Source organism: Mchenga conophoros, linkage group LG11 (genome assembly GCF_057382185.1).
Source record: "Mchenga conophoros isolate Kocher_MC1m ecotype Shallow Benthic linkage group LG11, M_conophoros_male_GT1.1, whole genome shotgun sequence".
Lineage (NCBI taxonomy): Eukaryota > Metazoa > Chordata > Actinopteri > Cichliformes > Cichlidae > Mchenga > Mchenga conophoros.
The window spans coordinates 36976105-37001828 of NC_140536.1; the positions used below are offsets into that span (position 1 = coordinate 36976105).

General features: G+C 43.0%; 1 protein-coding gene across 2 annotated transcripts; it reads left to right on the plus strand.

The window, feature by feature from the left end:
• The first annotated feature begins 17723 nt into the window (after positions 1-17723).
• Positions 17724-22370, plus strand: dnajc28 (DnaJ (Hsp40) homolog, subfamily C, member 28). Of its 2 annotated transcripts, none has more exons than XM_085292769.1 (2): positions 17724-18160; positions 19387-22370. In XM_085292769.1, the coding sequence occupies exon 2, from the start codon at positions 19400-19402 to the stop codon at positions 20549-20551; it is 1152 nt and encodes a 383-aa protein (XP_085148895.1). In that variant the 5' UTR covers positions 17724-18160; positions 19387-19399; the 3' UTR covers positions 20552-22370. The 2 variants fall into 2 exon arrangements, with proteins under 2 accessions (XP_085148895.1, XP_085148896.1); XM_085292770.1 differs by having other exon boundaries at positions 17724-18090.
• The last annotated feature ends 3354 nt before the right edge of the window (positions 22371-25724 follow it).

Genomic DNA, 25724 nt, shown 5'->3' on the forward strand with positions numbered 1-25724 from the left:
TGCAGTCTCCTGGAGGTTCGACAGGGGGCGAAACCAACCCACTGAATTAACAATGGTACAGGGAGGGACGCTGGTTTGAGGGCGGAGTCCTTCACTCTGTCGTCAGTGGAAACATTATTGCTGCAGACTCCACATTAACACTGTGAGAAGCATCCAGTTTCAAAGATGCTTCGTCTGTTTCATCGTGTTTAATGTTCAAGATGAGGATGATTTACAGCCTGAATCTACTGAATGAAAGCTGAGTTAGAGTCACACTCACTCTCTTCAACAGTGCAGCTCCATGTTCATCCACAGAGTGTTTCTCTGAGGAGGAAAGACATTTACCATCAACTCTGAGGATTCAAACATCATCACACATCCAAGTAGAATCAGCCTTCAGACGACACAGATGATTTAAAAGAGAAAATCATGTGAAACTAAATAAAATGACATAAGAACCCAACAAAGAAACCCTCCATCCTGTCCAACCAAAGTAACTGGGGGTTCCCAGCTGTGATAATGAGAGAGGGTACACCTGTCCACCTCAGGTTTTAAACAGACAGACAACCTTTCACACCCACATTTAATTTAGAACCAGCAATAAAGCCAACAAGCATGTGTTTGGACTGGAAACCAGAGCACTCTGAGGAAAAGCATGCAGGCACAGGGAGAACATGCAAACTCCACACAGAAAGGTTCCAGCCAACCAGGAGGCTCAAACACACAACCTTCATGCTGTGAGGACACAGTGCTAACCACTGCACCACCATGACACCAGCAACACAAAAACCTGTTGATGACACAGAGTTTACACTCATGCATGTTGGTCTTACCTCTGGATGCTGAGCTGCTCTCTGGTAACTTCTGCACCAGATCAGTTCTGTTCATGTGCATGAAAACTTCTCTGGTCACCTCCACAGACTGATGACCAAGTTCATCCACCATCAGATTCACTACATCTGCTCTGGTTGATGATGGACTCTGTGATTTGTATGACAGACTCATCCAAAGAAAAATTGACTCCAGGAATCTCTTGAACTCCTCGAGCTCAAATCATTCGAAGCTTCCAAAAGCAGTTGTTTCACAGCTGCCACCATTGCCACCTGGAAAAGTCATTCAATTTGCAGGACATTTATTTATTTATTTATCCATTTTATCCAAATAAGCTCTTTTAGAAAGTTCAGTATGATTTCTCATAATCACAAAAAAGCAGAAATCATGAGAAAAATGACTCAACATGAGAACTGATGATACTTTAGTCCTCTGACTTTCAGCCTGCTGTCTTGTACTGAATCAGAGATGTGACATGACTCACTTTGTGGATCAGTGCAGAGCGTCGTTCGTCCACAGAGTGTTTCTCTGAGGAGAAAAGTGCTCAAAGTCACTCACAAGAGACTTACTTACCAACTGACAGTTGTATAATCTTCAACATTACATTTAAAGCTCAACTATGATAGACACTGTTTGTGTTATTCAGTCTCTCAGACTGAAGGAGTCACTTTTTGTCATTTTTTTGTTCCTTGAACACTCATAAATTCTGATTTGGACAACAATCTGTCTTTTCTCTACAATATTTTTATGAAAGACAAAAACTTTACTTATGAGACATCTTAACCACCATAGTTCATTTAACTTATTTCATCTTTGTTGTCTTACTTTTGGGTTCTGGGCTGCAGTCTGACGGCCTCTGAGCCAGATCAGTCCCCTTCATCTCGTTTAAACCCTCCATGGTCTCCTCCACTGACCGCTCACCGTAAGTCAGGACCATGAAAAACACCGTGTCCTGCAGGTCTGTCCTCATGTAGATGATTCTTTGGATGTCTGACTAATGTTTGTAATGAATTTTACGCAGGACTTCCTTGAAAACCTCAAGTTCCCAGTAACTCAGACCAGCCAGGGTTTCCAAAATCTGCTCAATAACAGACGCCAACGTTTCTACCTGAGAAAAAAAAGGTAAATGCGACTTTTCTCCAGGTTTTTTTTCTATCTCATCAACGTCTCATAAATGTTTAGATTACACCAGACACAGTTACAAGCAAATGATGTAAGTGATAATTACACACCTGATTAACATTTATTCCAACCTGATGACTTTAATCTTTCTGTTTATCTTTTCTACATGTAGGAGTTTTTTAAACTGAACATGTTCAGTGAACGCTGCATCATTTAAATACAGTCATAGGTGATATTACTCACTTTCTGGCTCAGCGCAGCCCAGTATTCATCCACAAAGTTTCTCTGGGAGAAATATTACAATATCATGGTTACCATGAGAAAAGCAAGTGTAGTATCCCCACAGCAGACTCGTCCACAGTTTAATGCTTTTCAGCACAATCTTTATTCATACTTACACTCGGTTGCTGTTACAAACACACACAGCTGCAGCTTTTCAGCCGCCACAACAACAACTCTCAGGATCAGGTACAGATTTTAAAGCTGATGCTGGCAAAGTTAGAAAGGTGCCGGCTGTGAACAACACCTCATCTATCTATTACTTCATTTGCTCTCTTTAGGCTCCACAATGATTGTCTGTCTAGTGTCTGTCGTCCACCTTAAATCCATTCATAACTTATTTAACGTCAGGGTTAATGATCAGAAAACAATTAAGTGTGTAAGGAAAGAATTTAGTTGTTTGTAATCTTAATATTAATGTCTGTGTTTTATTTAACAATATCTATTATTAAACACTTCAGTGAAGAAAATCCTCCTGCCTTCTTTCAGGAAGACAAAAAAGCTTCCATTGTTCAGTTTTTGTGACTTGGTTCAAAGATTTTGAATCAACTCTTGATAAATTTTTTTATTAGGGATAATTATTCTCTTACCTTTGAGTCCTGAGCTGCTCTCTGACAGCCTCTGCACCAGATCAGTTCTCTGCATGTCCCTGAAAACATCAATGGTTACCTCCACAGACTGTTGGCCACATGTTTGCACCATCGCGTTCACTATATGTTTTCTGTTTGTACTCGGTGGGAATTGTGGAAGGCCCCTCTGAAAACATGTGAACTGCAGGAACCACATGAACTCCTTGAGACCCTGATCACTCAAATCCTCCCGTGTTTCTAGAAGCAGATCTTTAACAGCTGCCATTGTTGCAACCTGGAAAATTCAAACATTCATAAAGAAAAATTAAATATTAATGTTTCTGTTGCTGTTTTAAATATTAAAACTAATTGAAATCACGTTTTCTCTAAAAACTTAAAGATAAAAAGGCCAACATTTATAAAGAAAATATATCATTTCCACACTAAGACATTTTTTGGCATTCCTATGATAATGTGTGATTTTTCTGATGATCACCTAAAACACAGATACATTTAGTAACGAGGGCCTGAGCATTCACAGTGTGAAGACCTTGTTGTGTATTCACTATTATTATTATTGTCTGTGAAGGTTCTCAGTCATCCAGGTCATCGTAGCCCAGTGGTTCCCCCCCTTTGTTTTACAAAATAAATGCGGTTTATTTCACACCTCAAACATTTAGTAAACAATTAAGCAAATACAAATAATCTGCAATAAATTACAGGTAGTAATAAAATAAACTACTTTCTTTTACGCTACGTCCACACCTACACGGGTATTTTTGACAACGCAGCTGTTTCATCCACACGTAAACGGCGTTTTGAATAACTGAAAACGGAGATTCTTTAAAACTCCTTTTACGTGTGGACGAGGAATACAGAGTTGGTCACGCAACGTCAAAGGTATGTGCCTTTTTTCACGTCAGCTGTGGCCACGTTATTGTTTACATGAGATGAATTGCAGAATAGCAGATAGAGACACAATACTGTTAATCTGACTGTCTGCAGGTTTTACACAGTTACTGTCCCTCCATTTACAAAGGCAGAGGCGTCACATGTGATTATTTTACATGTAGTTGTTTTTCTTCCTGTGTAATAATATTCAACATTGCTGTCAATACATTTTTCAAAAAATGCCTCTCTGTGCAAAATAGGTTTAAAAACATAAACAGCTGTGGGATCCTGTTTGTCCGTGATTTGAACAGCCCAGCGCTGCTCCCCATAGCTGGACTGGCCATCGGGCATACCGGGAATTTGCCCGGTGGGCCGCTGGCGATTTTTTGTTTTCATGGGCCGATGGATTTTTTTTTTTTTTTTAGGAAGGGTATAGGGCTTTGGAGTTGACGTCACGCCGCAATGCATTGTGGGAGCGCGGCACCATTTTCGGGGTCTACGAATCAAATCAAACACACTGTGTTGGAACAACGATTACAAGATGCTTAAAAGCAGCTCAAACGAGAATGGACTGTATAGAGACCGATTGCGTCCAGAGGCGAAGCGGCGGTACTTGCAGAAAATAGCGTGCATTGGAAATGTGGACCCGTATGAAATACGGCCGTGGAGTAGAAACCCTGAAGACCAACCGCTATTGACGTAGCCTGACATATTTCATACCTTATCTGTGGAGTCAGCGCGTACAAGTCGTCATTCAAACAAAGGTAAGTCAGCTCGAGTACTGCGAGTGAAATGCGTTTGATTTCCCTGCAAACATTCAGATTAGTGCAGCATAAATTCATTCATGAGGGGAAATGACAGTGAGAACATGTGGAGGCTGTTAGGTGGATAACATAATGAGTTCAGTGCATTGATGTGACATTGTCCTGAAGGATTTAGTTATTCTCTATGGTTAAAGAAATTGCACTAATTTATTAATGTTTATTATAAATAATTCTAATTATACATCTTGCTTCCATATTTGTATCCTGTGTCACTAAAAATACATTTTATTGTAGTTTTATACTTTGATTAATGACCTGCAGAATCTCCTTATCATATTAAGTGATTCATAATTGTCACTTTATGCTTTCTCCATCTCTAAAGTGATGACATCCTTGCATTACATGCTTTAGGTTCATTTTCTGCAGGCAGGTTTCTGACAGAGAACAGACAGATTTAGACTATAACCTGCAGCATTCTATAGATGGACACATAAAGAAATGCATAATTACATGTATGTGCTAACTTTCTAGACACTTTGTTACATTTATGATAAAGTAGATAAAACACATTTGTGTCGGCCTTGGCTCATAGTTCTTGTCTTTAAATGAACTTTGTCTGTGTGTGTTTCAGGTGCTGCTCTCTCAAAGACTGAATGAACCAGCATTGCAGCCATGGGTCACTGAGAGCATCACAGGGAAGGTTGAAGCCGCCCGCTGCACCTGTATGGCCGGAGTCGCAGAGACCTGCACCCACGTCGCTGCTCTTCTGTCTAAAGTAGACGGAACAGTGTTGATCCGTGGCACAAGGACTGTTACAGATGAACCTGCATACTGGGTTTTGCTGGGTAATATGACCAAGATACAGCCAGAGGTTGGCCATAAGATAGACGACTTCTCTTCAGCTGCCCAAAAAAAGGCTCTTGATCAAAACATAAACAGACCATCTGTAGTGACAGGTAAAAGGAGCCGTCCCCAAAACAGAAAAATCCCACCTGCTACTGTGGAGGAGTTGTCACTGCTATAATGCCATGTTTTATCTAGGGGTCTAGATTTATGCCTGTAGTGCACTGCTGTGTAAATAATTTGCATTTACTGAATATGTACTGACTGAGTCCCACTGTTCAAAAGTTGAATAAAGAAACAAAATAATTTTGCCTTTTTTTTTTTTATTAAAACCACTTTATAGAACATCACATCAGTAACAGTGTAGAATCCATGTCATTTACAGTTTACAAATGACAAAATGTTTACACCAAATCATGAGTGTTTACATGATATCACCCACTACTAACATTACTTTATTTACTGTATCTTTTGAAAAAATAACAGCACAAGACTTAAGAATATTTAACAGGAGCAGGTTTCATTTTTCCCTGGTTTTATTATCACACTGTTCACCAAACGCAGCAAACCTTCACCATCTTATCCAGAAGGGTCACCTCTTCACCCTCACATGGAAGAAGTAATCTGATTGGCATGGTGGTATGTTTGAAGCAGGTCCCTTGTGTAGCGCTGGAACTCAGTCATGATGTTTCATCCATTTCATCGGCTGGTTTGCTGCAATAATGGCAAATAATTAGCAACTCTATAAATAGACGGTAGTTCTGCAAAATCACTAAGTAGGATGTTTGTTCTAATTTGCTACGACCTCAGAGCGCATCGAAAATGAAACTAATAGGCTATAAAGAGTGATATGAACATATAGAACTTACCGGAATGAAAATGTCTGGAGCACCAACAGATATTTGGAGATGGAAGAGAACTGCACGTCAGCTCGTCTCACAGCTGCTATCCAGGCTGGACGCCTTCGTTTGCTAACATCGATACACGAGCTGCTTCCAGGTTGGGAAAGAATGAAAAGATAAACCATTTTCAACCTTATTCTCTTGCCGGTCGTGCGATCGAACATTGCAGCGGACCACACAGCAAATACGAACCGTGGCTGTTGTGTGTGCTCCCTTTTCACTTGCGCTAGACCCCCAAAATGGCGGATCGGGCCAAAATCCTTTCCACGCCCACCCCCGTGACATCACGCTCCAAAGCCCTATATATAACGAAAGGTGTTGGATTGGCCAATTGGTCATGATCGACTCTGGGCTGGACCAATTACAGCCGAGGAGGCCGGATGCACCCTCCCCCTTGTTTAGCAATCACGTGATTTTCGCGCTTTGCATGCCGGGAACTCGTGGCAAAACAATCCAAGTACCGCATCAAATGCAAGAATTTGCAGCACCGCAAAACGTTCATTCTCCGGTTCCAATACCTTCTTGTTTTTTCTTTGCCGCACAAAAAAGGAATGTACAAAACAAAAGGAGAACAATGCCGGTCCGTACAAAGACAGACTTGACGAAAAGACAAAGAAAAGATACGAGGAAAAATCAGAGTGATCCTTACAGCACACAGAGTGGACAAAAGACGTTAACGTGCTGCCCAACTTTCACCACGCTCAGATTTATAATCATACGGTTTTTGGAGTGAGTGCATACACTCATGAAGTTTAGTAACTTCAGGTCACTGCAACAAGCCCAGGTACAGTTTACCGACGGATGGGTGCAGGACCTTGAAATGCACCGTGTAGAACGAAAGACCATCGTACGTATCATAAGTTTACCAGTCTCACAAATCGTCGTCATAAATACACATTCCTTAACCGTTTATTAATAGGACCTTTGAGCTCAACGGTAATTAATTAGTAGTAGAAATAATTTCTGGTACGCGTTACAGAAATGTAGCAGTGACAATAATACTGTACGCTGTAATCGTACTGGACAATTAGTGATACAAAACAACTGTTTTATCCTGTGAATAAAAGTATATGTTTTTGTCAATGTACCATAATAACAGAAGCGAAACGCAATATTGTGTCAGGACAATTCACTATTTATGCACAATAAACAAAGGAGCATAGCGCGACAATTTCTGTTCAGCGCCAGACTTGCTTGTAACCTATATCACCAATTATGTTAAGAAAAATGACGTATTAACTACTACAAAACTCTGATCTTTGTGGGAATGCTTGGAGCAGACTAACATGTGAGCTGGAGTGTTCTGGGACGTTATATTTGGTATATCCAGGCCATCCCTCGGCTCTTACTTCGGAAACATGGCTTAAAAATTTCTCTTCAACGACGTAATCCGATAAAAAAAAAAAAGATCTCTTTACCCGTCGGCTTCCCGTGGCTGTCATGCGACCGGCTATTGCAGTTAATAATACAACAACTTCTTGCCATTTTTTGTGTTTCTTTTTATCGCTGTGTAACTGATTTCAATTGAAAGCCTGCGTGTGCTAGTACCTCTTGCCACAAATTCCCAGAGTCCATTGCGGTTTTACCCCTGAATGACATCACATTTCCAATCTTTATCCTGGTGGGCCGGTCTCTAGTCAAAATGCCCGGGCCGATTTTTTGTCCCAGTCCAGCTTTGCTGCTCCCGACGAAGGGGAAACCAATCCTGCAGGGAGACCTACCTCGGCACTTGTGCAGGTGAAGCCAAAGGGAAGATTTGCTTCACCATATTTTCTAGTCTTTGGCTTAGAATGAAGTTGGTTTGGAAACATATTCAGCGATGCTTGATCTCCTGCTTTGCGTTTCTGTAGGCGCCCGTGCTAGCAGTGTCCAAGCGTTTTGTTTTTTTCCCCCCTTTTCATCCCCCCCCCCCCCCCTGCCATGGCTCTATGCCCCCCCTAGGGGGCGGGCCCCACACTTTGGAAAGGTCTGCGATGCAGGGCTTGGATTCAGCCTCTTGGGAAAAGAAACCCGTTCCATGAAGCTCTGTTTGCACTGTTCTTGAGCCATTCTGAGGACCACATGAGGTTTGGAGGTCTGTACTGACTGACTCTGCAACACATTGGCAACCTCCATGCACTTTGCACCTTAGCATCCAATGACCTCGCTCTGTGAGCGCCCTACCACTTTGAGGCTGGATCGCTATTGGTCTCAATCGCTTTCACTTTTCCATAATCCCAGTAATAGCTGTGGAATATTCAGTAGTGAGGAAATTTCACAGATGCACATCCTATCACAGTCCAAAGCCAGAATTCACTGAGCTCCTGAAAGCGCCCCCTTCTTTCACAAATGTTTGTAGACGCAGTTTGCATGCTTAGATCCTTGGTTTTGTACACATGTGACCATGGAAGTGTTTGGAACGGCTAAATTAGTTGGTGAGTGAATACTTTTGAGAACAAAATGTATTTTTCCAACCAAACCTTTTGTTTCTCCTTCAGTTTCAGAGTGAGTCGGCAGAAAATTAAGAAGACTGCAGCATTGAAGCACTAAAGAAGCTAACTGCACTCCATGAATGTCTGGCAAAGCAAATGAACCACCTGCTAATGAATGACACACACTTGAAATGGCTAACTGAAGCCCGGACAGGCTGGGATCCCCAGAAGGGACCAGTTACATCCAACTAACGGCAAATAACCTGCCTCCGCACAACATGGAAGCTCTTGTCAATCATCACAGCAGCTAAAATGAACAAACATATGGTTCAATACATGAGCAGGGCCCGGAAAGAAATGATCAGAAACACTGGAGGTGCAAAACACCAGATCTGGTAGATGCAACAGTCGCTCGAGACTGCAAGACCAGACTGACCAACCTGTGGACTGCCTGGATTGACTAAACAAACACCTTAAGAGTCAATGCCCACACATGGATCCTAGAATATCTGGAACTATACAAGATCACACACACTAAGAGCCCTCATCGAGGATTCAGTGGGTATGTGACGAACAACACTAGAGGCCGACTTCAAGATAATTACACAAGTCAGCATCAAGTGCAGGATTTACAAAGGAGCTCTATCCCCACTGCTGTTCTGCATAAACCTGAATCCCGTCAGTGAGATCATTAAGACTCACTATCCACACCTTTAGGATCTATAGCGACAAGATCATGATGTCATTCTTACTGGAGAAGTGTAGTCGGATGGTAACGAGAGTGAAGGAAGGACAGAAAAAGTGGCTAATATCAAAAAATCCTTTCAATGGCAGACAAAGCTTGACTGAAGGACAGCACAGAGGCACCAATCATCACAGCACAGGATCAAGTCCTCAGCAGAAAGTCCACAGAGGCTGGGGTCTATCACAGCAGACAAGACCAGCTGTGTGAAGATGCCCCAGAGACAATCCAGGACATAACAGCAGGGTGCAAGATGCTAGCAGGCAGGGCATACATGGAACGCCATAACCAAGTGGCCGGCATAGTGTACAGAAACATCTGCGCTGAGTATGACCTGGAAGTCCCGAGGTCACAGTTCTGCAGCAGTATATACATATGAACAGTATTAACAGACAAAAATATATAAAATGTACAAATATACAAATCAGTCCATTTGTTCACTTTATTAGTTTGGTTTGCAGTTTTCTTCAGTAATATAATTCAATAATCATTTTATTTAAACCTAACACTGATATTATGATGCGCATAATAGCATTGTGTGGTTTTTCTAAAAATGTTTTCTGTTATATTAATTATGTTTCTCTTTCTTTGAGTTTCCTGTTTTGGGCGGTGGCTGTTTCCTGTCTGGGCAAAAGGTGCAAGTGAGGACTGTGGCTGTGTCCCAATTCAGGGTCTGCACGCTTGAAGTACGCTCACTACGTACGGTGCGTACTATAAGTACGAGAAGTGCTGAAGTGAGAGGCTTGTGAAATGGGACGGTCTAGCCTTCGTTGCGCTGTTCAGGTTGCCTAGCAACCATGATACTAACTGCAAGACACGTTACATACAGCATTGTTTGACAGAAATGAAGGAGAAAAATGTTTTGTTGGTCATGACATCACTTTGATTAGTTGAGTATCTGAGGCTGAAACCACAGGACTGTAAAGCATGGTTGTTGGGCTTCATTTCTGTGCTGAACAGTCATTTAAGATTAGTTAGTAAATAACAATTAGTTAATGCTGTTCATGAGACTAAAATCATCTCACTGTGTAATGTAAATATAATATGGACAATATTATAGTATTGTCAGATGTGTGTGTGTGTATATATATATATATATATATATATATATATATATATATATATATATATATATATATATATATATATATATATATATATATGTATATATATATATATATATATATATGTATATATACATATACATATGTATAGCAGCTGTGGACATATACACAGCTGTCCATACCTGAGGCCTTGGAAACTGCCAAGCAAAGACTCACAGCCTTGGCCAGCCGCTTGAGGAGGTACACCAGAGAGATAGAAGGCAGGAGAATAAACCAGCTGTTCTCCACAGAACCAGCAAAGGTGTACTCTCAGTGGCAAGGGAACAATAAGAGAGAGAGAGAAAAGGGTCTCCAGTATGAAGAGTTGGACAGCACCAGGGCCCGACATGGTTCACGCCTACTGGCTGAAGAAGCTGACTGCACTCCACGAGCGTCTGGCAGCACAAATGAACCAGCTGCTAGTTAAAGAGAGACACCCGGAATGGCTAACTGAAGGCCGGACGGTCCTGATCCCCAAGGACCCCAAGAAGGGACCGGTCCCCTCAAACTACCGACCAATAACCTGCCTCAGTACTACATGGAAGCTCCTGTCAGGCATCATATCGGCTAAGATGAACAGGCACATGGGTCAATACATGAGCGGGACACAGAAAGGAATTGGCAAGAATACCAGAGGTGCAAAACACCAGCTACTGGTAGACAGAACAGTCAGCCGAGACTGCAAGACCAGACTGACCAACCTGTGCACTGCCTGGATTGATTACAAGAAGGCCTATGACTCAGTGCCCCACAGCTGGATACTGGAATGCCTAGAATTGTACAAGATCAATGGGACCCTAAGAGCCTTCATCAGGAACTCAATGGGGATGTGGCGTACAACACTAGAGGCCAACTCCAAGCCCATAGCACAAGTCACCATCAAGTGCGGGATCTACCAAGGAGATGCTCTGTCCCCACTGCTGTTCTGCATAGGCCTGAACCCCCTCAGTGAGATCATTAACAAGACTGGCTACGGATACCGACTACGGAACGGAGCAGTTGTCAGCCACCTCCTGTACATGGATGACATCAAGCTGTATGCCAAGAGTGAACGAGACATCGATTCACTGATCCACACCACCAGGATATACAGCAATGACATTGGATGTCGTTCGGACTGGAGAAGTGTAGTCGGATGGTAACAAAGAGAGGGAAGGTAGTCAGAACTGAGGGGATTGAACTACCAGAAGGCAACATTGCAGACATAGAGGACAGTTACAAGTACCTGGGGATCCCGCAGGCGAATGGGAACCATGAAGAGGCCGCTAGAAAAGCTGCAACCACCAAGTACCTGCAGAGGGTCAGGCAAGTCCTGAGGAGTCAGCTGAATGGTAAGAACAAGATCCGGGCCATCAACACGTACGCCCTGCCCGTGATCAGGTACCCTGCTGGGGTAATAGGCTGGCCAAAGGAGGAGATAGAAGCCACTGACATAAAGACAAGAAAGCTCCTTACCATGCATGGAGGGTTTCACCCCAAGTCCAGCACCCTGAGGCTGTACGCTACGCGGAAGGAAGGGGGCCGGGGACTGGTGAGTGTCAGCACCACAGTCCAGGATGAGACAACGAACATCCAAGAATACATTGGGAAGATGGCCCCAACTGACCGAGTGCTCAGTGAATACCTCAGGCAGCAGAAACCCAAGAAAGAGGAGGGAAACGAGGAACCATCATGGAAGGACAGGCCCCTGCACGGTATGTACCACCGGCAGATAGAGGAGGTGGCTGATATCCAGAAATCCTACCAGTGCTGGACAAAGCTGGACTGAAAGACAGCACAGAGGCACTAATCATGGCAGCACAAGAACAAGCTCTGAGCACAAGATCCATAGAGGCTGGGGTCTATCACACCAGGCAAGACCCCAGGTGCAGGCTGTGTAAAGATGCCCCAGAGACAATCCAGCACATAACAGCAGGGTGCAAGATGCTAGCAGGCAAGGCATACATGGAACGCCATAACCAAGTGGCCGGCATAGTGTACAGGAACATCTGTGCCGAGTATAACCTAGAAGTCCCGAGGTCAAAATGGGAGATGCCCCCAAGGGTGGTGGAGAATGACCGAGCTAAGATCCTGTGGGACTTCCAGATACAGACGGACAAAATGGTGGTGGCTAACCAACCAGACATAGTGGTGGTAGACAAACAGAAGAAGACGGCCGTAGTGATCGATGTAGCGGTTCCGAATGACAGCAATATCAGGAAGAAGGAACACGAGAAGCTGGAGAAATACCAAGGGCTCAGAGAAGAGCTCGAGAGGATGTGGAGGGTGAAGGTAACGGTGGTCCCCGTGGTAATCGGAGCACTAGGTGCGGTGACTCCCAAGCTAGGCGAGTGGCTCCAGCAGATCCCGGGAACAACATCGGAGATCTCTGTCCAGAAGAGCGCAGTCCTGGGAACAGCTAAGATACTGCGCAGGACCCTCAAGCTCCCAGGCCTCTGGTAGAGGACCCGAGCTTGAAGGATTGACCGCCCGCAGGGGCGTGCTGGGTGTTTTTTTTTTTTATTATTATATTACAGCAGTGAGCTTGAACTCTGGCTCAAAGATTCAAGTTGCAGTTACTTATATTTCCTATCACCTTAAATCTTCACTCAAAGACAAGTATCTTTGACAGTGTATATAAAGATGTATTATGCATAAGAGACAAATATTGTTCTTTTAATTTGTTGGCATTACTACATTTGGCTCAATGCTTACATATATGTGTAAAAAGGAAAATGTAGGAGCTGTGATAAGTGTGTCTGATAGAATGAAGAGTAGACTGATATATGAAATATTCCTTTATTGGGTGAGAAAATCAGACCATGTCATAACTGCTGTAAGTCACACAGAATAGATATCAGAGCCTTAAACAGGCTGACTTCTGCTAAATGGGTCAAACTGGGCAGAAAGTCTACAAACACATAACATCCTTATAGAATATGATGTAACACTATAGATCAACTTAGCTCAGAATATATAAAGCATATAAACAATTACAGCAATATGATGCAAAAAACACAGCAGCTGCTGATCCAAAATACTCAAAGCTTCATAGAACTGGAACCAACATTTATTTTTAGCTCCATCCTGCTGCTGATACATACTTTAGGTGTCTGAACATTAAACTTGTTCAGTGTGCCCCTGCACGGTATGTACCACCTTTCATAGTGTGTAACTTGAAGGCCCTGAGTACTTTCTCCCACACTGGAAACACTGGGATGATCACATTATTTGAACATTACCTAATAAGACTGATTCAGCACAGACAGTCATGTTAAACTTTACTAGCAGTCCTTCACAAACAGGGAACAGTCTGTCTATTCTCTCCATCTGTCAGCTGCTGCTGGCTCTTCCTCCTCCTCTTCCTCACACACTGCTGAGTTTGTCCTGGTGGATCATCAGGGCTGCAAAGCCTCACAGATGATGTGCAGCAGTGGGTCCCTCAGTCTGTCCTCACTCTGGACACTTGCAGTCGTCACACATGGAAATCAAATGTGTGATAAGCTGCAGGATTCAAACACAAGTGTAACTTATAAACACATGTTCATACTTTTATTCCACAATCAGAGAGAAAGAAACAGAGAGAGTGCAGGACAGACAGACAGGTGACAGTCTCAGGTGTACACACTGCTACACAACAGCACCAGAGAAGCAGGATTTAGTGTTTGTGTTATTACGAGTGTAAACAAGAAGAGTCCCAGATGGTGCAGTGGACACATGTGTGACTGCTGTGATTAAAGCATCTTTCTTTCAGCTTAACGAGTGAACCGTCAGCTCGATCAAACACACGTTAAAGTGCTGAAAGTACAAACATCACTAATGTGACATTAGTGATGTCACACAACTTTGCCGACATGTGGGAACAGTAATGTTTTAATGTTCTTCGTTATTAAACATTCGCACATAAATAAGTGACATGATGTTCAGTACTTTTGACAGTTCACTCTTCGGCCGCTCCCTTCTGCCGTATTTTGCAGCAAAATTATCCACACCCACTGCCGCGCTATGAATTGTGGGATATATGGGACCACGAAGCGTGCACCGGACCACGCTTGATATTTGGGGAAATCGACGGCGCATTTGGAGTATGCATTTGAAGCACACTTCGAATTGGGACAGCCGTCGTCGCGTGGCGGTGACGTAATCGCACTTGAAATGCGTACTTCAAGACCCTGAATTGGGACACAGCCTGTGAGAACAAAATGCCTGCTTAGCAGGAACAACCATGTGCTTAGCAGGAACAGGGGTGTTTTAGGTTTACTTATGTTATTCTGTGCTTAGTTAATATTAGTGTGTTTTTGTTTTCCCCCTATTGTGGGTAAATGGGTTGGCCAAACCACTATAAAAGCTACCCTCTTATATATTTGTAATTAGGCCAGTTTGTGGGTTAAGTTGTTTCCACTTTGTTTGTCTAAGTTTCTGGAAATGACTTTTTGTAGAGTTATATTTAGTTGACCTCTTTTCTGGGCCTGCTAATGATGTTTTTTGAATTTTGTCTTTTGAACCTTTTTGAGGGTAAAATAAAGAAAACCCTTTTTGAAGACATTTTTTTCCTGTGTCCTCTATGCCTTGGCTGCGTGGTCCCTCACACTGACTGAAAACACACTCTTGCCCATAATGAATGAAATGTTTCTATTTACCTGCATGGCTGCTGTAGCTATGGTACATGGAGCACAGGTTTGGTACTGCTGCCTGGAGAAAGAATAAATTGCCTTTTCAGCAGTCATTAGTATCTGACTGGACACTTGTGAAACAGAAACTGGATGAGTATGTATCTGGAATAGAGAAGTCTGAAATTCTCTGCCAACACAGAGGAGATTCTCAGGAGGTGCCACCAACGGCTACACCTCCTTAGGAAACTAAACTCCTTTGGAGTCAGCACAGCCATCATGATGACTTTCTACTATGCCTTCCTGGAAAGCATCATGACCTTCTCCATCACCTGCTGTACAGGAACAGACTGCAGCACACAGCATCACTGTGCTCTAAAATCATCTGTCACGGTTCTGGGTCGGTTCGACCCAGCATTTTGAGTTCATTATGTTTTGGTTTATTCTTGAATGATTGTTTTGTTACCTTTGTGAATTGTTGGTTAATTATTTGAATTCTATGTTTCTGTTTATTCATGTTAAAGGATTTGTTCTTCGGTTGTGTCTCACGTTTAGTTTAGTTCAGGTTCCATGTGTTATATTCTGTCTGTCTCTCAGTGTCGAGTCTGCGTCTTTGTGTAGTGTTTTCTTGTTTCCTGTTTTATTGTGAAGGTCTGCGTCTCATGTGTGTTCAGTTTTACCTCCCATGTCTCGTCTCGTTAATTACTCCCACCTGTGTGTAATCTCCCTTTGTTTCTCTGTGTGTATTTAAGTCGCATCTTCTGTCATTGTGGTTGCTGGTCTGTCTGTGTATCCATCATGTCTTACGCATGTGGTTTTTTCCATGCTGTCAACCGTCGTCTGCCTCTGCTCGCTCTCGTTCAGGTTCGTGTTCAGTAGTCAGTTTGTTCCCAGTATAGTTTAGTCCTTCCTCCGTTTGCCACTTGTCCATTTTTATTTTGTGTTTAATAAACCACCCTCACACCTTTACAAGTGCCTGCGTTTGGATCCTCCTTTATTACTTCCACGCGGCTCATCTCATCGGCCTGCCTGTCAGAACTCTGGCAGGTTTTCAGCCAACAGGCCCAAAGACAGGCAGCCAAAATCCTCAACGACCCCTCTCACATTCTTCACCCTGCATTTCAATGGCTCCCCTCTGGGCGACGCCTCTGCTGCATTTCCTGCAGGACTGAGAGGAGGAGGAGCGCCACCTTTGTCCCCAAAGCCACTCTGCTTTTTAACTCCAGCCGATAAGAACATTTCCCACAACAGAAACATAAACTACAGTCTTCTTATTCTACTGACACTTTATTCATTTTTAGTCACTTACAATTATTTATTCACCTTTAGTCACTTTCATTTTAAAACTGTATATTCTGTGTATTTATTATTTCACTCCTATGTCCTTATCTTCAACGTATGCTGCACGGTTGTTTGTTAATTGCCCCTTGGGGATAAATAAAGTCTTCTGATTCTGATTCTGATGAACTTGAGATCAAGTCTCATCCTTCTTATAACGTCCTTAATGACAAACCAGAGCATCAGTGTCACAGTACCTGCTGAAATCTATCAGAATTCATATGCTCCCCATAATTTATGTAAAATATTTGTGAAAACTTTTTCTCAGTCTAGAATGCATGCATTAGCCATGGCATAAGCACGTCTGACCTTAATATAGTTTTCTTCCATCACATTTTGTATCCTAGTCTGAAAAGCAGGCCCCAGAAAGTCTGCTTCTGTTCATCGGCACAAAGCTTCAACTAAATGAAAGATGAGGGCTGCTTCCTCTCAAATGGACTGTCACTAAAACAACCTGACCTCTGACCGTGTGGTAACCAAGCAGCAAGAAACCAAAAATATTTGTATTTGTAATGTACTCTGCTCTAATTATTAATTAAAACATGCTCTCCACATGAAAAACAACAACAGAGAAGGTGAGGAGTGAGTGAAACTACACAAAGTTACAGTGGATAAAAAAGCCTCATCGGTCGATCTTTCATTTATAATTATATCCCAATAACATCAGCAATGCAAGAACACAAGAACACTCATGCTCTGACTTAACATGAACCTAAAAACCAGCAGCTCTTTATATAACTTATAATTATAAACTATTCTCAATTACATTAGTTAAAAAGTGACTTAATCCTTGCTTACCTTTGAGGACTCATCTCAAATTTGTCCACCTGGTAAATCATTCTTGCTGCGTGAGCAGGAGCTTGTCTGTGGTTTAATGCAACGTATTTTTTCTCAGTGTGAGAAACTAGTTCCATCTAGCTCTCTCTCTCGCTCTCTCTGATCTTTCTGGGGTTTATTTTAAGGTTTGTAAAAAAAAAAGTGCCTATAGCGGTGCCCCTTGGCCTCTTTTGGCACTGTTATTTGGGGCTGATCCTCAAATCTGATATCTCCTTTTAATCAACATTTTCACTCCCCAAAACAGCAGCTGCAGAAACAGAATTTAAATAATAGGCTTTTTCATTAACTTTCAGTAAAAAGCTCCACATCACATTCTCAGATATGCATTCACAAACTAACCAGATGTATATTTCTTCTTTCTGGTTGTAACTCATTAAAGATATTGTAAATCATATGCAGTGTGTGTCTTTATTTACTAATTGTTTGTCATTGGACAGGAAGACCTGTGGTTTGCTGGAGCAGCAACGAGAAGCAGAAATGTAGCACATAATGTTTAATAACTAAGAACAGGAAACATAAGGGGACCATCCAAACCCAATGAACTCAGTTTATTGGGTTAACTTTATTCGTTTGATAAATTTCATCATGTTTTTGATAGAATGCTTCACTGTAATTAAAAATAAATGCATTTTAATTCTGACACATTATAGTGTGTAAGTGTTTTTTTTTTTTTCTTAAAGCAGAGCAGGTCGTTTAGTTCCACAGCCTTTCATAGAGAAGTGTCCCCCTGCTGGCCGCTGGCTGAACTGCAGCCACTTACTGTACAATAACACGAAGGCGCTGCTGGTCGTCTCTGGGTCGACAGAGGGCGCTATCGCAGGTGAATCCAGAGATATCGCAACCTTTGAGGAAGCAGAAGAAGAAGAAGATCCACTGCTAACAACAAACAGGTGACCTGTCTTCTCTCTGTGCGAGGCCGTGGGTCATGCAGTGTTATAACGTGTTCTGGTGAATAAACAGGTCTGGTTTTCGTTCAGTTTTGGGGTCTAAATGTTTTAAATCAGTCTCCATTAACTCGATGTTAGTTGTAAAATAGCAGCTAGCAGTCATTCTGGCTGGTAGCCTCTCCTCCTCCGCACACTGATCTCAGCTGTTGGCTGACAGAAGACTTCGAGCTGCTCTAAACTATTAAATAACGGCTAATTTGCATTTTGTGCTCACTTGTGAGGACCTCCCGTTCTGGTTAACACCTCCAACACTGTTATAAGGATTCAGAGGCTGCAGTGGAAGTGCTAAGACCAGTGCATGCTGTCTTTGTTTAATTATGAATATATGCAGAGTTAGGAAGTTTTACAGCACTCTTTGTATTTATGCATGTATATTGTATAAAGTATGTTAGAGTTATATGAATGGCCGCGTTTAGGGTGGTATCATCCAACATCCGTCAGTTTCACTGTATCATTTCTGCATATGTGGCCTTTATATTATTTCTCTGCCAGATTTAAATAGACAATCTTAATAAAATAAACTCATACACCCAATGCAATAAACGCAGCATCAAGCCATTCTTTCAGGTGAAGCTGTGATGTTATTTCCTGTTACAGCTGTTTTCAGACACAGTAAAGATCTTGTTCACAAACATTAGTGAAGTGCGGCTTTGAAACAAACTCCATGTAGACTCTCGTCGTTTGTGGCAGGCTTGTGTTTGGGTAAAAACGCATCTATAACTGAGTAACTCATTGCCTCACCAGAAGTCTGAAATATGAAGCAGGATTGTGGCTCATCCAGGTAACGTCAGCGTTACAAAGGTGGTTCATTTGTTTCTCACGTGCATCACCATAACCTGTAGATCTGCTCCAGACAAGGTGGTGATCCAGGTGAACAAGCACCAAATCACTGAAACATAGCGTCAGCCATGTAACCCAAATCCAAATATATGCAGAAATAAATGAGTTTTTTAATTGAATTGAACTAATTGAATTATATCATTATTAATTAAATAGTTCTTACTGATTTGAATCGATTGGCATTTTTAGGTAATTATTTAAAACTCACTTTTTCAACAACACTTTCAGCTTCTAGAGTTCTTTTGTAAAGTGTCTCTGAGTTTCTTGAAAGGTGCTTTACAAATCTAAATTATTATGACTTATTATTCTTAACAGCAGTAGCCCTCATCATTCTTCACTCTGAACCCTGGTGACAGCCACAACATGCTCAACGTGTAACTGAACCTTCTGTGTCAGCAGGAGTGTGCTGGAGATGAGTTTCACTCTCCGCCTCCTGGTTTCCTGCGGCGACTGCTATCATGGACGCCTTCTGCTCATCTGGTCTCAGTCGGTCCGATCGCTGAGCTCTGGTCCTCGAATCAGCCGCAGCCTGCGGGAGAGCTACCGGCTTCTGCAGCTGCCTGACGAGGGCAGCAGCAGTCCTGTGCAGGTGAAAGAGGCCTACCTGCGTCTCGCCAAGCTCTACCACCCTGACTCAGGGGTGCCAACTGCAGACGCGGTGCTGTTTGCTCGGGTCGAGGAGGCGTACCGTGCCGTGCTGGCGCATGAGAGCAAAGTCAAGCAGCTGAGCGGAGAGAAGGAAGCTGAAGCTGAAGATGAGGATAAGTCCAGAGGTGCAGCACTCCAGCACAGACACTACCTCAGCTACGAGGGCGTGGGCACAGGCACGCCCAGCCAGCGTGAGCGTCAGTACCGTCAGATTCGTGTCGACCGGGCATCCGAGCAGGTTTTAAACTACCGACAGCAGGAGCACGAGAGGGCGGCGGCGGGCGAGGGGGCGCTGGTGGAACGAGACATGCGCCAGCGTAGCCGCAAAATCAAGATCACCCAGGCAGTGGAGCGGCTCGTGGAGGATCTGATTCAGGAGTCGATGGCCCGCGGAGACTTCAGGAACCTGAGCGGCGCCGGAAAACCCCTCAACAAGTTTGAGCACAATCCCTACGCCGACCCCATGACCCACAACCTGAACCGCATCCTCGTAGACAACGGTTACCAGCCCCCTTGGGTTGTCACGCAGCGCGACATCAGAGAGGCCACCGCTCAGATCCGAAACAGGCTGCTGGACGGGCAGGCCCGGCTCAGTGACCCCGTGACTCCCAGAGAAAGCCGGGAGTGGGAGGAGCTGTGTGCGTCAGTGGAGGAGGAGCTAGTCAAACTGAACAAGCTGGTAGACAATTATAACCTGATCGTGCCGATGCTCAGCATGCAGATGGTTCACTTCAGTTTGTCCCGAGAGATCGAGTGTGCCGTGAAAGGAGCTCGCCAACGCCGACTGCAGCAGCAAACGGAGAGAGAGAGGGAGCGCGAGAGGAGGAAGGAGGAGAAGAAACGAGCCAACGCCGCAGCGATGACGAAGAACAGAAAACACGGACTCGTGTCGTGGATGCAGAATTTGCTCCGATAAAAAAACAACAACAATTATGTTTTTTAATTTAACCAGCACCAAAGGTCTGCCCGAAGGCACTGAAGCTACATCTGAGTTATTCAATTCTTACAGTAATTTCAGTGGTCACCAGGACATAAACACTGCATGTGTCAAATCAGCTGACTCTGCCCCAAAAAAGCATTTAAAATCTTTAATTTTCCCTGGAAGTTATGTTTCTAACATCAGCTTTGCTGTTGGATGGTTTCCCATAGATTTCTGTTCAGAGGCCTGAAGTACAAAGCATCTTCAGGTAGAACGTCACATCAGGTCGTGGTTATACTGGTTATACTGGGAAAAACAGAACATAAAAACCCTCATTCACTGACCAATCAGATACTTTGGTTTGAAGGATTTTAAACTGTTTCTGAATTAAAAAGTTCACCATGAGTACTTTAACTCATTCACTGCCATTGACGGCTATAGACGTCAATGGCAGTGAATGAGTTAAGTGCCCAGCTTCCTCCAGCTCAGTAACAAAAAGATTAAACGGTCCGCTCTCGACTTGATGCTTTTCCCTCCTCATGGTAAGGAGGTGAAAGCATCTTCCAGTCCAAAGGTGGTGGACACCTGGTATAGCTAATAGCTAAAAGATAGGTGGTATGTAAGGTGATGTAGGGAAACTTGTGGTTTCAAACTTTAATAAAGGCTCATCACTGTGGATTGTGGTCCTTGGTTTCTGTAGATGTCCAGAAGTCGGGGTATCCGTAACAAAGTGTAAGTGGTTGGATTGTGTACCACAATAGGGCTGCCACAAACGATTATTTTGATAGTCGACTAGTCACCGATTATTTTTGCGATTAGTCGACTAATCACATCATCATCCATTGGACGTAAAACGTACAGCTTATTGCACCAGCAGCATCTGCTCTTATATAACTATCATTAGCTTACAGCTTTAAGTGTTTAAGGTCTGTGCTAACTAAAAATAAAGACAAGATGATAGTTTATTAAATTTTAATGACATTTGCAGATTGTTTCGGTGAAGTTTAATAAACTCCTTGCTATCTAAAATCTAACAGGACACCGGAGTAAACTCTCGAGCATCTCACACTTCTGATAATCTGCTTGACGTTTATTCAGCTGTGTAAAAACTATAACTTTAATCTCAGACAAACTGATTTACTCAGGAACAAATAAAATACTAAAAAAAAAAGCCAAACAATAACATTTTAAGTTATCTAAGTGACTCATATATCATGTTTAACCTGAGTAGCGAAAGATGGCAGTGGGTTTGAAAACGATCTGCCGGGAGTCCGGTGTTCTCACGGCTCTAGTGACCTTGCCCCCGGCTAGCTATCGAGCTAGTGGGTAACAGACGTCTCAGAAAACGTCGGAGCCCTTTTGAAAATATGTGGTGTCCTGATAAACTGAGCCGATATTTGAGGTTTACACAGCTACATTCTTACCTGAAAATATGTTAAACGTTTATTTTGTGACCCAGAAAGAATAATAAGAGTAATATTAAAACTAACTAGCTGCCGCCATTGTTGGAAACTGAGCTGGGCCGCGCTATGAATTCTGGGACACAGCTTCTTCTTCTTCGTCGGGGTTTAACGGCAGCTGGCATCCTTGTACATGCAGTGCTGCCATCTTCTGTTTCAGTCCGTTATTACACTCTTAAATCCTGCCACTTATTCCTGCGTCTTTTGGGATCTTACAAAGCTTCAAACGACGCGTCGACTATTAAATCAGTCGTCGACGATTTTGATAGTCGACTAATCGTGACTAGTCGACTAATCGTGGCAGCCCTACACCGCCACCATGTCCTTGTTTGTTGCATTAAACTACAGAGCTGATAGATTGATCCAGACTTTCATTTGTTTGTTTAGTGCTCAGCCAATCAGAGCCCAGCTCAGAGCTGCAGGTGTTTCCTGTCAGATAAAAGTTTAAAAGAAATCAGAATCAGAGTGCAAAGTGTGAGTAACTGTTGGAGTTATTTCTGTGAAATCACTGAAATGCAAACCCGACACTGTAACTTTTGGTTAATGTGATTAAATTAAATGTGGAGAGTGTTGCAATTTAAATTATTTGAGTCATTGATTGTCTTCGTTTAGTCCGTCAGCTGCTCCTGCGTCGCAGGATTGCAGATGATGACGGGCTCCTTGCTGCCCGCTCCATCACCCGTGGCCACCCTGCGCAGAGCCTGAGCGACGGCCCTGGACGGCGCCGTGGCCGCGTTCCAGTCGTGGGCGATGTACTGGTGGTACGGGTCGTGAGAGCTCTCCAGCTTCTTTGAGCGGATGTAGCTGAGCATGATACCGAACGTGAAGAAGCTGAACATGCCCACCAGCAGCAGGATGTACATGATTCCCTGAGACTCAGTGTGGGCCCTGCCTGCAGCCACGTGCTGCACAGCCTGCTGGGTAGTGAAGTTCTCAGCAGGCCCTGCAGGAGACAGAAAGCTCGTGCTGTTGAGGCAGTGCTGCAGGACGGAGAGAAGGAGAGACTGCAGCTCGGTACTGTTGATGTGGGACATGGCTGACCTCTGCTGGGCACTCAGCAAACTGCAACTAGGAAAAAAGATAAATTTATAGAGAAATGCAGTTATTTAGAAATGCGATATATGCCTCTGGTACACGACAAATGAATAATAATTTTTCATTTGTGGAGTGATTTTAAAAACTCATGTTTAAAAATTCTGAGTGAGTCGTTCAGAGGAGTCGTGATTCCCACAGCGAGGGCTGCAGTGCTCCGCACGCTGTGCAGATTTTTCAGTTTTCAAGTCTTTACAACCAATCAATATATTTCTAAAAAGCTTTTAATTTTGTAAAATTTTCACTTGATTTTTCAGATTTTGAACAGTAGATTTATTCAAGTAAAAGTACATTTTAATATACTTTTACTTTATATAAGTATTTCCATGTTTTGCAGAGACTGTATATTACTTGCACTCCATCCATCTATTTTCTGTTGCTTCTCTGGTCGGGGTCATGCAGAGACGCTCAGGCCTTCCGCTCCCCGCCACCTTCTCCAGCTCTTCCAGAGGGACACCGCAGAGACACAGCCTCTGCAGAACGTCTCTGTGGGTTGTCGTCCCAGTGGGGCCTCGCATACGAGGAGCCATTCAGCTTTACTTGCTTATTATTTGGCAGATTTTAAAACATAAATCTATTATTATATGATGATGTATTATTAGGGGAAACGGTGTCAGGTATTATATAAGTGACTGAACTGATATATACAGTAATCACTAATATCATGTTTAGGATCCTCCATGAGTACTTTCATAACTTTTGTTCTATTCTTCAACTACGATTATGACTATTACTTAAATAAAGTGATTAAATATTTCTGTCATCACATTTACAAACAGCTGTTCACCTAAAAACAAACTTCAGCTCTTCCATGAAAGTAAAACTTGTCCCAATGTTTTCTGCACGACTCTCCAATCTTTCAGCCCCTCAGCTTAGTTCTTGTTCCCTTGTGCAGCAGCCCAATGAAAACACTCATTTCAATGTGACTTTATGCAGTATGAAGAAATGTGTTGTGAAAAGATTTAAATACTTAATGGCTCATTTACATATTTAATCATCAGAAGAAAATTTGTGATAAAAAAAACTGATCATCTTAACCTGAGAGGTCTAGTTCCAGTTTTCAGCCCGTTCACCTGAGATTTAAAATAAACTACAAGGGAGGCAAGTGGGAGGTGTAATCAGGTGTAATCTGAGAGGCAGCTCACATTTTTCAAATCAATATCAGGGTTCTCACATTCTCGGGGATGATGATCGAGTTTGTCTTATCGTTACTGATGTTTAGAGATTTCATTGTGCACACACATCCTGACTGAATCTTCATGCATTAGAGAGAAAAACTTACCTGAGAAGGACTCACATCAACCCGTGCGTCTCCAGCGAGGAAAGAAGCAGCTAGTCGCTGAACCCTGAGTATTAATGCTCAGTCCTCACCCATAAACATGCTCAACATGTCAACACGTTTAATGAAACCAGGAGGTCACAGGGCAAGGTCAAAGGCAGCAGGGGTGTCCTAATTTCACTCCCCTGTGCTGGTCCAAGCAGCAGCTTTGCAGGAAGATTATTATCTTTACATCAGGCCTTGTTTAGGCAGCGTTACCCAGTACAATGTCACTACTTTCATTATGTATCATGAGTCTGACTGCATGTCAGATATGAACATTTCAGTGCTGCTCATACGATCGCCATCCATGCTCCTCTGAGCATCCAGACAGCAGCTTGTCAGATGTGTATGTGCTTGGCCGGGTTGTGTTACAGAGGGAGCGTGTGTCGCTGCAGGGACGGCGCCGGGCTGCGAGCAGGAAGAACAAAGCTGCTTTCAGACCAGAGGCAGTTTGGATCGTCTGCAGCACAGCTCAGACTAGATTGAGTTACAGCACAGTCACCTCCAAATGTCCTCTCACCACTGTGTGTGTGTGTGGACAGGGTTTAACGTCTTCATGGGGACCAAAGATGGATAGTTTACTATACTGTGGGGACAAACAGCCATCGCGGGGACCAAAACGCCAGTCCCCTCGAGTTTGAAGGCATTTTTAGACTCAAAATGTGGTTTTAGTGTCAGGATTACAATTAGGTTATGGTCAGGTTTAGGGTCAGGGTTAGGCATTCATTTTTGATGGTTAGGGTAAGCAGCTAGGGAAAGCATTATCAATGAGACGATACAAGGATATAAATACACACATGTGTGTGTGTGTTTAGAAACAGTGTAGCAAAAACAGTGGACAAATATTAACAAAAATATGATTGTACAACCTTTGTCTAATTAGACGTCACTGTGTGTGCTTTTAAACCAGAGTTAACATCGTCGTCGTTTTGCTTTTGCTGGTCTCTGCTCTCTTCCCTCCAGCCTCCACCTCCTCACTGTTCTTCACGCTGCACAGTGTTAGCTGACTAGCTAGCATTACCCAGAATGCTGTTCTGCAGTGTAATTTTGTAAATATCCTCTTAAAATTCAATTATTTGCTTCCAATCATCAGAACTGTGAATAGGCTGAAATAAAGTTCCCCACAAGGCTCTTGGTGGGAAAATTAACAATAATTAGTGATAACAGAAAAATTAATATTATGTACAAAACTATACCCATAAATGGTTGAAATAAGGAAAAAATGCTCTCGTCTCATTTTGTTCTAATGTTTCATACATTCTGACTTGAATTGCAGATGAATGGAGGTAAAGTGTGT

Excerpts from the sequence above, each read along its gene's own strand:
- dnajc28 (XM_085292769.1), top strand. The coding sequence starts at position 19,400 with ATGAGTTTCACTCTCCGCCTCCTGGTTTCCTGCGGCGACTGCTATCAT.